Source organism: Polypterus senegalus, chromosome 6 (genome assembly GCF_016835505.1).
Source record: "Polypterus senegalus isolate Bchr_013 chromosome 6, ASM1683550v1, whole genome shotgun sequence".
In the NCBI taxonomy this organism is placed as follows: domain Eukaryota; kingdom Metazoa; phylum Chordata; class Cladistia; order Polypteriformes; family Polypteridae; genus Polypterus; species Polypterus senegalus.
In genome coordinates this window covers 182,394,487-182,406,944 of record NC_053159.1, presented here as the reverse complement: position 1 = coordinate 182,406,944, position 12,458 = coordinate 182,394,487, and the positions used below count along the sequence as shown (strand labels likewise).

Here is a 12,458-nt window from a genome sequence, read left to right as displayed (position 1 = left end):
TCGTTACAATCATGAAATTCACTGTCAACACTAAAATAAACCTACGACAATTAAATTGACAGTCATGTCACTTTATTTTTAAAATGTTTTCTTTTTCATAACTTTAACACACTACTTCTCTGTTGCGAAGCATGGGTGTTTTGCTAGTTTAATATAAAACTAAGGTATATTCACAGAAAAAGGTAATTTTTAAGTATTGTAAAATTAGCTGCATAACACCAATTTGGCATTTCACACTTCCAAAAATGAAGATTACTGGTTTTAATAGGACATTTGTTACAGAAATTCATGTTGTATTACATAATACAACAATTACCTTTGGGTAGTGCAAGCAGTCTGTAATGTTGTCAAAAACTATTTAAAACTTAAATTCATTTAAAATAGCAATATGTAAAGTGACAAAAAAGGAATTCAGAAACCCATAGTATGATCATCTGTGTTCCGGCCTTTATATTGGTCTTTGTCCAATTGCATTTCAGGGATAAAACAAAGTATTGAAATATGAATATATCTATCTATCTCTACATATATCTCTCTCTATCTCTACATATATGTCTAGCATTTACTGTAACTTAATTGCATTAGATTGCTATATGCAAGCTTCTGCTGTATGTTTTAATAAACAGTTATAATGCATTTCCTACTAATGTGACTTTGGCTGTGAATTTGTTACTTCTGAATATTGATTTGCAATGATTTAGTTTTCTTTGGTATAGTGTGTCAGTTTCACTGACTGGGGGCTGTTTTTATTTGAAATGCATTGTGTGGCTTGGGTAGGTACATGCAATATTCTATGATTTGTCTTCTGGCTATTTATTGATTTAACTGGATTTTTTCTTTTTTCAGAAAAGCTACATTATATGTACGTGATAGAATAAATAAACCAGAATTTAAGTTGGGAGATGTTTCGGTTAAATGCTGGCCTGGTTAGTTTTTATTTAGTGGGCACCATTATCCAAGATAACTTGCAAAAACAACAGTAATGCTAGTTTGTTACCTGCCTTGCTTTACACTTGGAGTAGCTCATGAGAAGTATGATTTAGAGCTGCAAAATACTTCTAACACCATCTGAATGCTGTGGTGTTCTCCACCTCCATGTTTGGTTAATCCTTGACAGCTTAGTGATAGGGTTTGAAGAGGTCAGTTTGTTTTTTTTTTTTAGAGATTTTCAATTTGTTCATTTCAGTGTCAAGACAATTGTACACCATGCAGGACTGTAATAAACCTACACTGAATTACCTGAAATCTAGTTTGGATTGATTTTGGTTATTTTGATGTATTGCTTAAATGTGAATGACAGGATTTTTTTTTTTTGTGGTGCCTTTTTTGTAATATAGAAATTCATTAAGATAAACTATTGACAGTGTGTTGTTTAACTTGCCCCTACCTACTCCCATTTTAACAGTTGTGACCAAATGTATTGATTGATCTGCTGCTTGTACTTTGTGGCAAATGACTTGCATTGCTGGAAATGTTCAGATGTTCTTTGCCGTCAAGGTATTTACTGTTAAGTAAAAGATTTGACTTTTTATGACTCCCCATGTAAATTTCACAGCCTGCTCTTGTCTGACTTTATACACTAAATACACTTTTTTTTTTTTTTTTTTATTAAGCATTTCCTTTATCATATACTGTAGCCTATGATGCTGTATGAATCTGATTCAGAAAGACCTTTGTGTATAAAATACACAAACTTGAAAAATTATTCCACCTAATTTAATAAAATACAAAAATGACAGTTTTATATGTAAAGAAAACATCCAGATATATAAATAAAAACGACTATGCTTAAGCTAATCATTTTTCATGTGAAGTAGTGAAACCAATGTGTTAGACTGCTGTGTTTGTTCTCACTTGTGTTCTGTTGTACTCTACACATCTGTGTATGACCATTTAACTTAATACTTGCAATCAAGTGGTTTAACATCACTACAAGTAAATCTGTCACTATTCAGTTTTTAATAGGTTCAAAAACACTTTAGTTCTGACATCTAAAGCCTTAGATGCCCACTAAAGTTTTCAGCATTTGAGGTGAATCTAACCAGTCACTTTTTGTGTAAATTTCCCTTTGTTTAGAGGAGACTGTAACTAAGACAGAGGAGACACAACCAGAGTCTGACCAAGAGCCAGAAATCCCTGTGCTCCCATGTGAAGAGCAGCAAGTAGAAGAGACCCTCAGACTAGAAGATGGGCAACCCTCAGAGAATGAAAAGGAAAAAGATGACGATGTATCTCTCATGGAAACGGAATAAAACAAAACCAAGCATAAATGGAACAACGTTTTTGTATTTTTGTTGGCATCTAAACTCCTTGCTTTTTAAAAAAAAACAATTCAGTGAATTTTTTAACCTCCATTTTTTTTTTTTAAATTTATTTGTTAAAAGAAAAAACAAGCATGAGTTCTGTCTAATTAAACGCTTTTCTGTGGTCCTGAGTGCTCTTGAAAAATGCAGCAGTTGGAAGGTATGGGTGTATATTCTCTGTCCTAGCACTTAGTGAAGTAATATTCAGAGAAAGAAATGGATTTTTTTTTTCTCCATTTATTGCACTTGGAATGTCTTCTCTTATTTTATGAATTTTTATTTTCACATTTGAAGGAATCAAAATGTAATCAGTGACGGTAAAACAGGTACTCGGCAGTTTTTACCTGGAATAGAGACAACCAGTACGATAACTTTGTTGACTTTAATGTGTTTTTTTAAAGGAGTTTACACGGTATGGTGTAAAATGCTTTAATGTCATTTATGGAATGTATAATATGTATAGCTTATTTAATACTTCTGGCTGATGGCTCTGGCCAATTAAGTATTATAAGAATATCTTGTGCAGTCATTTGTGCAGGATCTGCCTTATGTTTACGAGGTACGGGTAGCAAAGTAATGGTTCTTCAGATTTTATTTATTACTAAGATTTTGCAAGTTGTGTGCGTCTGTGTGGTTTTTAAGGATTTCGGGTTAAATAAAGCACATAATATCTAAGGGATTCTTGTCTTGTTACTTCTATAGCATTACCTTAATGTTTATGGCCCAATTAACATTTAGTTAAGGAAACAAGAATGTTGCAGATCTTGATAAGCCAGTATAAACAGGTGACTGAAAATGGTAAACACAAGGCTGTTTTTGGAATACATACCAAGTGTGAGGTACAGTGATCTGGATTTGGGCCTTGTTTAGCTTCCATATATTCTCACCCCACCCAGACCCCCAACCAACAACCTCCATTAGACGAGTTATTTGTAGAACTTGTTTAATTGCTAATGTCAAAAGTTTGGATTTGTATTGGGACCATACATATGAAGTAGCAACAGCTCCAGGGGTTTATGTCCAACCTAGAAAAGGTGTGTTTGTGTTTGTTTTTTTTTTTTAAAGTTTCTCTTCATTTCTGGGCATACAATTTAGTGGATGTGATCATAGTTAAGTCTGTGCAAGCATGATAACCACCAGTTTTCTATTATGTAGATCTGCCATTGGGAACTAAAGTGCAAACATGGATATGAAATTGCTAAATTTTGACATCTGATAACTTTCTGCCACAGTATAGAACCACCCAAAAGGTGAAACTTTCCTTGATGGATGCAGTCTTCTTCAAAAAGTGGATCAACTTGTTTATGTTGCATACCGAAAAGCCAGTTTTTCCATTTTATTTGGGGAACTTACATATTTTTGAATTTAAATCTTAAAACTTGGAAGACAAATCCATCTAAAGAAATTCTGCCATGCTTGTCCAGCCACCGGGCATATTCTCTTCTGGATAGGAAAGCATTCTTATCTTGGGGCGTGGAGACAGCAGAGAGAAGAGAAGTGATGTGTTGCAATGTGAAAATGATCATTTAGCAAAGTGAAGTCATTATTAGACGTTTATTAAAACAAAACTGAAATGGGCTTTTTTGTTTGCTATCATCTTGGTCACAAAAGTGTGGCGTGTTCTCCACCCTGTCTTGGCAAATGTATAGTGGAAAATGAATTTAATATGTTGACCGTGATCTGTTATGTAGAACCCACTTTGAAACTGCCTGTTCGTACCTGGCAGAAAAACCTGTAGATGATATAATTTGACTGTGCCAATTTCCCTTAAAGCTGAATTTCAGTTTTTCTTTAGTAGTTTTCATGGAGTACAGGATAAAAAATTATAACAGTAAGTTATTAAAACACCAAACTATTTACATATGCCCATGTCCCCTCCTAACATAGTACCTCTTAAAACCTGCCATCAAAAACACCTAATTTGAATCTGCAGTTTAGAGCACATCTGCTTAACCATTCAGAGCACGGGTGTCAAACTCCAGGCCTGGAGGGCCGCAGTGGGTGCAGGTTTTCTTTCTAACCCTTTTCCTAATCAGTGTCCAGTTTTCACTGCAAATTAACTTTTTTCCCTTTATTTTTTAATAGCCATGTTTTTAAGGATTAAGTCCTCTGAATTGATTCTTTCCTTCATTAAATGACAGCCAAACAGAAATGAGACATGAAACGAGCCAACAGATGACCAGCTAAATTGGGGCTTCAAACTCCAACCAGTTCCTTAATTATAAGCTGACTCTTGCTGTTAATTAAACCCGTTGGTCAATTCCATGGCTTGTTGCTGCTCTCTTTTTGCCACAGCAGACATTTCCAAAACTTGATATTCTGTTTTTTTCAAAGAACTCCTAAAATGTTTTGGTAACCTGAGGGATCAACCTTACTGAGACCTTCATCTTTATTTTCAGATTTTATTTGATAGATACGGGTGAGCTGGTCATGTCCGGCTGCTAATTAAGGAAAAAACAACTAAGGGGTCTGAGTCAAGCTAATTAAAGCTAAGGCTAAAGAAGTTAATTAGCATCAAAAACTGGTCACTAATGAAGAAGGTGCTTAGAATGGAAACCTGTAGCCCTCCAGGACTGGAGTTCGACACCCCTGATTTTAGAGCATTAATCACAGTGAGGTAATAATTATTGTTCATATTTTACAAAAGTGTAGCTTGCATTTTCACTCATGCATACAAATATTTTGACTTGTAATGCAATATATATATGAACTTTAGAAATTTAAACATCCAGAGAAAAAGTAGAAAATGGGATTACAGCTGCAGGCCAGAAACTGCCCGAAATTCTGGTTACCTAGTGTCACTGTGGGGTGCAGTGGAGTGGGCATATTTGGAATTCTATTGTTGAATATTTCAGAAAGTTGATGAAAAGGGAGTGTGTTTAAAAATAGAGAAATCTGTTTCCTTGAGTTAAAGGAATTCTCCACCCAAAATTGTATTTTATTTATTTACCCCATGTAGTTTTGTAGTGATGGCAAAGAATTTAAATGTCATGTTTTCATATAGAATGGAAAGGAAAAAAGTTTGATATACAGGTGCTGGTCATAAAATTAGAATATCCTGACAAAGTTGATTTATTTCAGTAATTCCATTCAAAAAGTGAAACTTGTATATTAGATTCATTCATTACACACAGACTGTATTTCAAATGTTTATTTCTTTTAATTTTGATGATTATAACTGACAACTAATGAAAGTCCCAAATTCAGTATCTCTGAAAATTATCAATCAATCAACATTTATTTATATAGCACATCTTCATACAAAAAAATGTAGCTCAAAGTGCTTTACAAAATGAATAGAAAAATAGAAGACACAATAAAAAATAAACATAAGTCAACATTAATTAACATAGAATAAGAGTAAGGTCCGATGGCCAGGGTGGACAGAAAAAACAAAAAAAAACTCCAAATTAGAATTAAAAATTAGAATATCAATTAAGACCAATGCAAAAAAATGATTTTTAGAAATGTTGGCCAACTGAAAGGTATGAACATGAAAAGTCTGAGCATGTACAGCACTCAATATTTAGTTGGGGCTCCTTTGGCCAGGATTACTACAGCAATGCGGCGTGGCATGGAGTCGATGAGTCTGTGGCACTGCTCAGGTGTTAGGAGAGCCCATGTTGCTCTGATAGTGGCCTTCAGCTCTTCTGAATTGTTGGGTCTGGCGTATCTCATCTTCCTCTTCACAATACCCCGTAGATTTTCTATAGGGTTAAGGTCAGGCGAGTTTGCTGGCCAATCAAGAACAGGGATACCATGGTCCTTAAACCAGGTACTGGTAGCTTTGGCGCTGTGTGCAGGTGTCAGGTCCTGTTGGAAAATGAAATCTGCATCTCCATAAAGTTCATCAGTAGCAGGAAGCATGAAGTGCTCTAAAACTTCCTGGTAGACGGCTGCGTTGACCTTGGACCTCAGAAAACACAATGGACCAACACCAGCAGATGACATGGCACCCCAAACCATCACTGACTGTGGAAACTTTACACTGGACCTCAAGCAACGTGGATTCTGTGCCTCTCCTCTCTTCCTCCAGACTCTGGGACCTTGATTTCCAAAGGAAAGGCAAAATTGACTTTCATCAGAGACCATAACTTTGGACCACACAGCAGCAGTCCAGTCCTTTATGTCTTTAGCCCAGGCGAGACGCTTCTGATGCTGTCTCTTGTTCAAGAGTGGCTTGACACAAGGAATGCGACAGCTGAACCCCATGTCTTGCATACGTCTGTGCCTGGTGTTCTTTGAAGCACTGACTCCAGCTGCAGTCCACTCTTTGTGAATCTCCCCCACAGTTTTGTTTCACAATCCTCTCCAGGGTCCAAGCGGTTATCCCTATTGCTTGTACACTTTTTTCTAGCACATCTTGTCCTTCCCTTCTCCTCTCTATTAATGTGCTTGGACACAGAGCTCTGTGAACAGCCGGCCTCTTTAGCAATGACCTTTTGTGTCTTGCCCTCCTTGTGCCAGGTGTCAATGGTCGTCTTTTGGACAACTGGCAAGTCAGCAGTCTTCCCCATGATTGTGTAGCCTACAGAACTCAACTGAGAGACCATTTAAAGGCTTTTGCAGGTGTTTGGAGTTAATTAGCTGATTAGAGTGTGGCACCAGATGTCTTCAATATCGAACCATTTCACAATATTCTGAATTTGGGACTTTCATTAGTTGTCAGTTATAATCATCAAAATTAAAAGAAATAAACATTTGAAATACATCAGTCTGTGTGTAATGAATGAATCTAATATACAAGTTTCACTATTTGAATGGAAATACTGAAATAAATCAACTTTGTCATGATATTCTAATTTTTTGACCAGCACCTGTATGTAGCCCTTAAGCTCAGCGTTCTGTGAAAAGACAATGGGAAAAGCAAGGGGGAAAATATAAGAATTTCAGTAAATACCAAGTGGAGGAAAAGGAAAAACATATTATTTGTTGGTTTAAACAGTGGTATAAACAACAAAAGGAAGCTGATTGAGTGACATAGCGTGTCGGACAAGCTCAAAAGCTCACGTTCTCAAAGTCGCACAGTTCCTGAATTAAAAAAAGTTGTCAGATATCAAAGTTGCCGTGAAAAGGCGAGTCGTAGCCCACCGTCTGAGTGTCGTATGAAAGCTTATTAGAGTATAGAGAAGAAAAATAGGCACGCAGTGGGGAGAAAAAAGCACGAAATGTCAAGTTTTATCTTGAAATTTCCGCTTTAATCACGTTGTTTATTTTGTCATTAAAGTAGAACATCATAAACTTCATCTTAAAATCATTTAATTTACTTGTTTCTCAAATCCCATCATAACTAAAGTCCCACGTTAAATACTTTGTTTTGTATTTGATCTTCAATGTGCTGTATGTGTGTGAATCACGACGTGCTTCCGTTCTTTCTCTTCCTCCGACAGGACACAGAATCCATTACATTTGTGATATTACAGCTCTCCGAATAACTAAAATATAGAGATGTATACGTGATCTCATTTTCATGATGATTGGAATGAAAGCATGTTATTAAGAACACGATGGCGCAGTGATAGTTCATGTCTCACACAAGATGCTGCTGCGCCATGCGTGACCTTCGATGAAATAATTTATTGTAGCAGTGCTGTCTCTTCCAAACGTACTAACCTCCAGTTCTTGTCCTTACTTTTCTTTCCCCAAATACCCAATCGCCACACAATCAGCTCTGTAATCGACGTTAAGCCATCTGTAAGCTTACAACGACGATTCTTCAGAACTGTTAAGGAACATTGAAATATCTTCATAGTACGTGTTTAATTATTCTGTCCTTCTATCCTTCCAGTGTCGGGCCAGCCTCAGCAAATATACAGCGGGAGGCAGGAACAATACATAAACTAGCTAGTGCTGCAGCACGGTGTCCTCACATGTTTAATTATTAACAATATAGATTATTTACATGAAGTTAGTTTCATCTGTATAATATAATCAACATATTTTGCTGCATTTCATCTTACAAATGATATCGTCATCATATGTAAATACACGCTTTATAAAGTGGCTCAGGTTGTGCGATGATATAACTGTAGTGCAAGTTTACAGTGAGGTGATTGTACTTATAAGTACAGACAGTTCTACAAGGAGCACTTGATTGAGTGCGTTAAGAGTTCTTGGGGTGAAACTGTGAACCGCGAGGTCCGTACAGGAAAGGCTTTAAAACGTTTTGCCGTGGCTGAGACAGCGTGTCCTTGATGCTGTATACCGATAATTCTCTTTCCGATCAGCTGCTGCTGTGATTCACACTCATATACAGTGATATAAATACTCTGAGTGGTGCAGTGAGAGTAATATGGAAAAAGATGATCCGCTGTGGAAACTCCTAACGGGAGGAGCTGAAAGAAGAAATGGAAGGTGCAGTGAGAGTAACAACGCTAAAGCAGTTATGGTATTTGGTATACTATGGCTATTCCCTGGGCCATTATATTGTTACAAGTTAATTACAATCAGATGCAATAAACTAACAATATGCGGTTAATTTCAGTGTATTTATGAAGCCGCGTCAGGAAAAGAAAGAATAACCACACATGATCAGTAGCACAGCTTTGACGCTGGGTACCGCCATTCTGCAAAACCGAGCGCAGAACTTGCGTATAACAGGGTATGAGGTACCGTGGAAGCGTGCGTGGCTTTACGCCAAGTGTAAGTTTTATACATCGCGATTTGAACGTGGAAAAGTTCTTACACTACATTTCTGTGCGTACACATCGTTTATACATGAGGCCCATGGTGCTTCCTGTCTTGCTATATGGTTGCGAGACATGGACGCTATCCAGTGACCTGAGACGAAAACTGGACTCCTTTGGTACTGTGTCTCTCTGGAATATCCTTGGGTACCGTTGGTTCGACTTTGTGTTGCTCATGGAGTCCCGAATGAGACACGTTATCTGCATTGTGAGGGAGCATCAGTTATGGGACTACGGCCATGTGGCGTGTTTCCCCGAGAGTGATCCAGCTCATAAGATCCTCATTGTTGGGGACCCGAGTGGCTGGACCAGGCCAAGGGGTCGCCCACGTAACACCTGGCTGCAGCAAATAGAGGGTCATTTCCAAAGGGTGGGACTGGACCGTGTGTCTGTCTGGGGGGTTGCAAACCGGGATCCCGAGTTTTTTCGCCATGTAGTGGGTGCGGCAACACACTGTACCAGTGCTTGCTTCCCAACTTGACTTGACTTGGTCATATAAGTTGAATGCAGAAATCTCACGCTGTTGGTCTAAGAGATTATGATATGCTAATGCCCACCTGCGAGAGTACCCATGGAGCACACGGCCTTTTTTCCTATGTAATGTGCCTACTTGACCACACGGCAATACCTGAACTATTTCAAAGTGACGTTTGCGCTGTTTTGTGTTTTTTGTATCTCGCGCCCTCATATAACTTTATCGTAAGAGCATCCCTTATATATACTGGAGCATTCGATCAGAAGAAAATAGGAAGCTGGTTTTAAATTAAAAGTCGTTGAAGTCAGTCAGTAAGTCAGTCATTTCCCAACCTGCTATATCCTAACACCGAGTCATGGCAGTCTGCTGGAGCCAATCCCAGCCAACACAGGGTGCAAGGCCGGAACAAATACCGGGCAGGGCGCCAACCCACCGCAGGACACACACACACACCCCAAGCACACACTAAGGACAATTTAGGATCGCCAATGCACCGGGGGAAACCCACACAGGGAGAACATGCAAAATCCACGCAGGGAGGACCTGGGAAGTGAACCCAGGTCTCCTAACTGCGAGGCAGCAGTGCTACCATCAAGACGCACAAGTCGTTGAAGTGGCAAAAGAAATTGGTAACTGCACTGCTAAAACAAAATTCGATGTGTTGGAGAAACTGGTGCGAGATTGGAGGAAACAAGAAGATGTTTGACAATTTTTTTGACAGGGCGTATAAGTCAAAATGTCTGATTTTATGATCATTTTTTATTTTTTTTTTCGGGTTTCAAGACCCGACTTATTATACGCGTATATAAAATCCGGCATCTGTATGTCTGTGCGCTTTTCACGAGAGAACTTCTTAACGGATTTTGATCAGGTTGTTTTCTATAATTTGCTTGAACATTCCGGTTGATTTTGCGTCTTCTGTCATCGGGCTAAGAATCACTGTTCGCTTGCAGGAGCGATATATTTCCGCTAATTCCGAGACTGAGGCTGTGGGCCAAGGGGAGGGGGAAGCTTGACGTCAAGAGTAGGAAGCTGGGCAGGGTCCTCCTCAGTCACTCAGTCATTCGCTCGCTCGCGTACCAGCTTCTGTTCGAGTCGCTCTACCTCTCATGACGTATTGGAGCGTACCTTGCCTCCGCTTAGCTAGCAATGCTATTTTGTTTGATTTTTTTTTTTTTGGTTTTGGTTTCACTACTATGCGGGTGGAGCCGTGTGGGATGGCTAGTTGTACAGGGTGGGCCATTTATATGGATACACCTTAATAAAATGGGAATGGTTGGTGATATTAACTTCCTGTTTGTGGCACATTAGTATATGTGAGGGGGGAAACTTTTCAAGATGGGTGGTGACCATGGTGGCCATTTTGAAGTCGGCCATTTTGGATCCAACTTTTGTTTTTTCAATAGGAAGAGGTTCATGTGACACATCAAACTTATCGGGAATTTCACAAGAAGAACAATGGTGTGCTTGGTTTTAACGTAACTTTATTCTTTCATGAGTTATTTACAAGTTTTTTTTTGTTTATAGACATATCGCAGAGGTTAACACGTGAGGAGCGGATAGAAATTGTGTTGATGTCTGGTGAACGCAGTAACCGGGTCATTGCAGCAGATTTCAATGCAAGACACCCTACGAGACCACCCATCTCCCATGCTACAGTTAGCAAACTGCTTGCTAAGTTTCGTGAAACTGGTTCAGTGTTGGATTTGCCAAAATGTGGACGCATGAAAACTGTCACTAATGAAGAAACATCAGTGGCTGTCCTAGCTTCATTCAGCAAGAGCCCACAGCGTAGCACTCGCCGCATGTCACTGGAGAGTGGCATTAGTCGAACATCCCTTCGGCGGATATTAGCTACTCACAAATGGCACCCTTACAAACTCCAGCTACTGCAGCATCTCAACGAGGATGACCCAGATCGGCGCACTGAATTTGCAGAATGGGCAAAACAAAAATTGGAACAGGACCCTCAGTTTACGATGAAGATTTTGTTCAGTGATGAGGCAAACTTTTATGTGAATGGTGAAGTTAACAAACAAAACCACCGCTATTGGTCTGACACTAACCCACATTGGATAGATCCCTCCAAGACTGTTGGAACAAAAAATTGATGGTATGGTGTGGTATATGGGGTACAAAGATAGTGGGGCCATTCTTCATCAATGGAAACCTCAAGGCCACTGGATATGCGAAATTGCTACATGATGATGTGTTTCCCTCTTTATGCACTGAAGCTGGCACGTTCCCTGAGTTTTTCCAGCAAGATGGTGCACCACCACATTATGGGTGTCAGGTCCGAGCATTCCTAGATGAACAGTTTCCTGGAAAGTGGATTGGTCGTGGGCCAGTTGAATGGCCCCCAAGGTCTCCCGATCTGACCCCCTTAGACTTTTATCTTTGGGGTCATCTGAAGGCAATTGTCTATGCTGTGAAGATACGAGATGTGCAGCACCTGAAACTACGGATACTGGAAGCCTGTGCTAGCATTTCTCCTGCGGTGTTGCTATCAGTGTGTGAAGAGTGGGAGAAGAGGGTTGCATTGACAATCCAACACAATGGGCAGCACATTGAACACATTTTATAAGTGGTCAGAAACTTGTAAATAACTCATGAAAGAATAAAGTTACGTTAAAACCAAGCACACCATTGTTTTTCTTGTGAAATTCCCAATAAGTTTGATGTGTCACATGACCCTCTTCCTATTGAAAAAACAAAAGTTGGATCCAAAATGGCCACCATGGTCACCACCCATCTTGAAAAGTTTCCCCCCTCACATATACTAATGTGCCACAAACAGGAAGTTAATATCACCAACCATTCCCATTTTATTAAGGTGTATCCATGTAAATGGCCCACCCTGTAGATAGACTTTGACACCAACTTTTGCAAGAGTTACCTGCAGATCCCACAATAAAATTTTAAGGTTTCTGGAAACTTATTTTGGTATCAAATGGTCAACTCTTTGGCTGAATTTGCTTGGCTTGCCAGGCCTGG

At 39.1% G+C, this 12,458-nt stretch overlaps 1 protein-coding gene across 3 annotated transcripts in view; it reads left to right on the top strand.

Annotated features, from left to right (window-relative positions):
* Positions 1–2,982, top strand: part of lnpa (limb and neural patterns a) — a 32,477-nt gene extending 29,495 nt beyond the window's left edge. For all 3 annotated transcript variants that reach the window (XM_039757689.1, XM_039757690.1, XM_039757688.1), the window contains one exon: positions 2,077–2,982. In XM_039757689.1, the coding sequence (XP_039613623.1) occupies positions 2,077–2,252 (176 nt within the window). In that variant the 3' untranslated portion in view covers positions 2,253–2,982. The remainder of the gene's footprint in view (positions 1–2,076) is intronic.
* Positions 2,983–12,458: the final 9,476 nt, after the last annotated feature.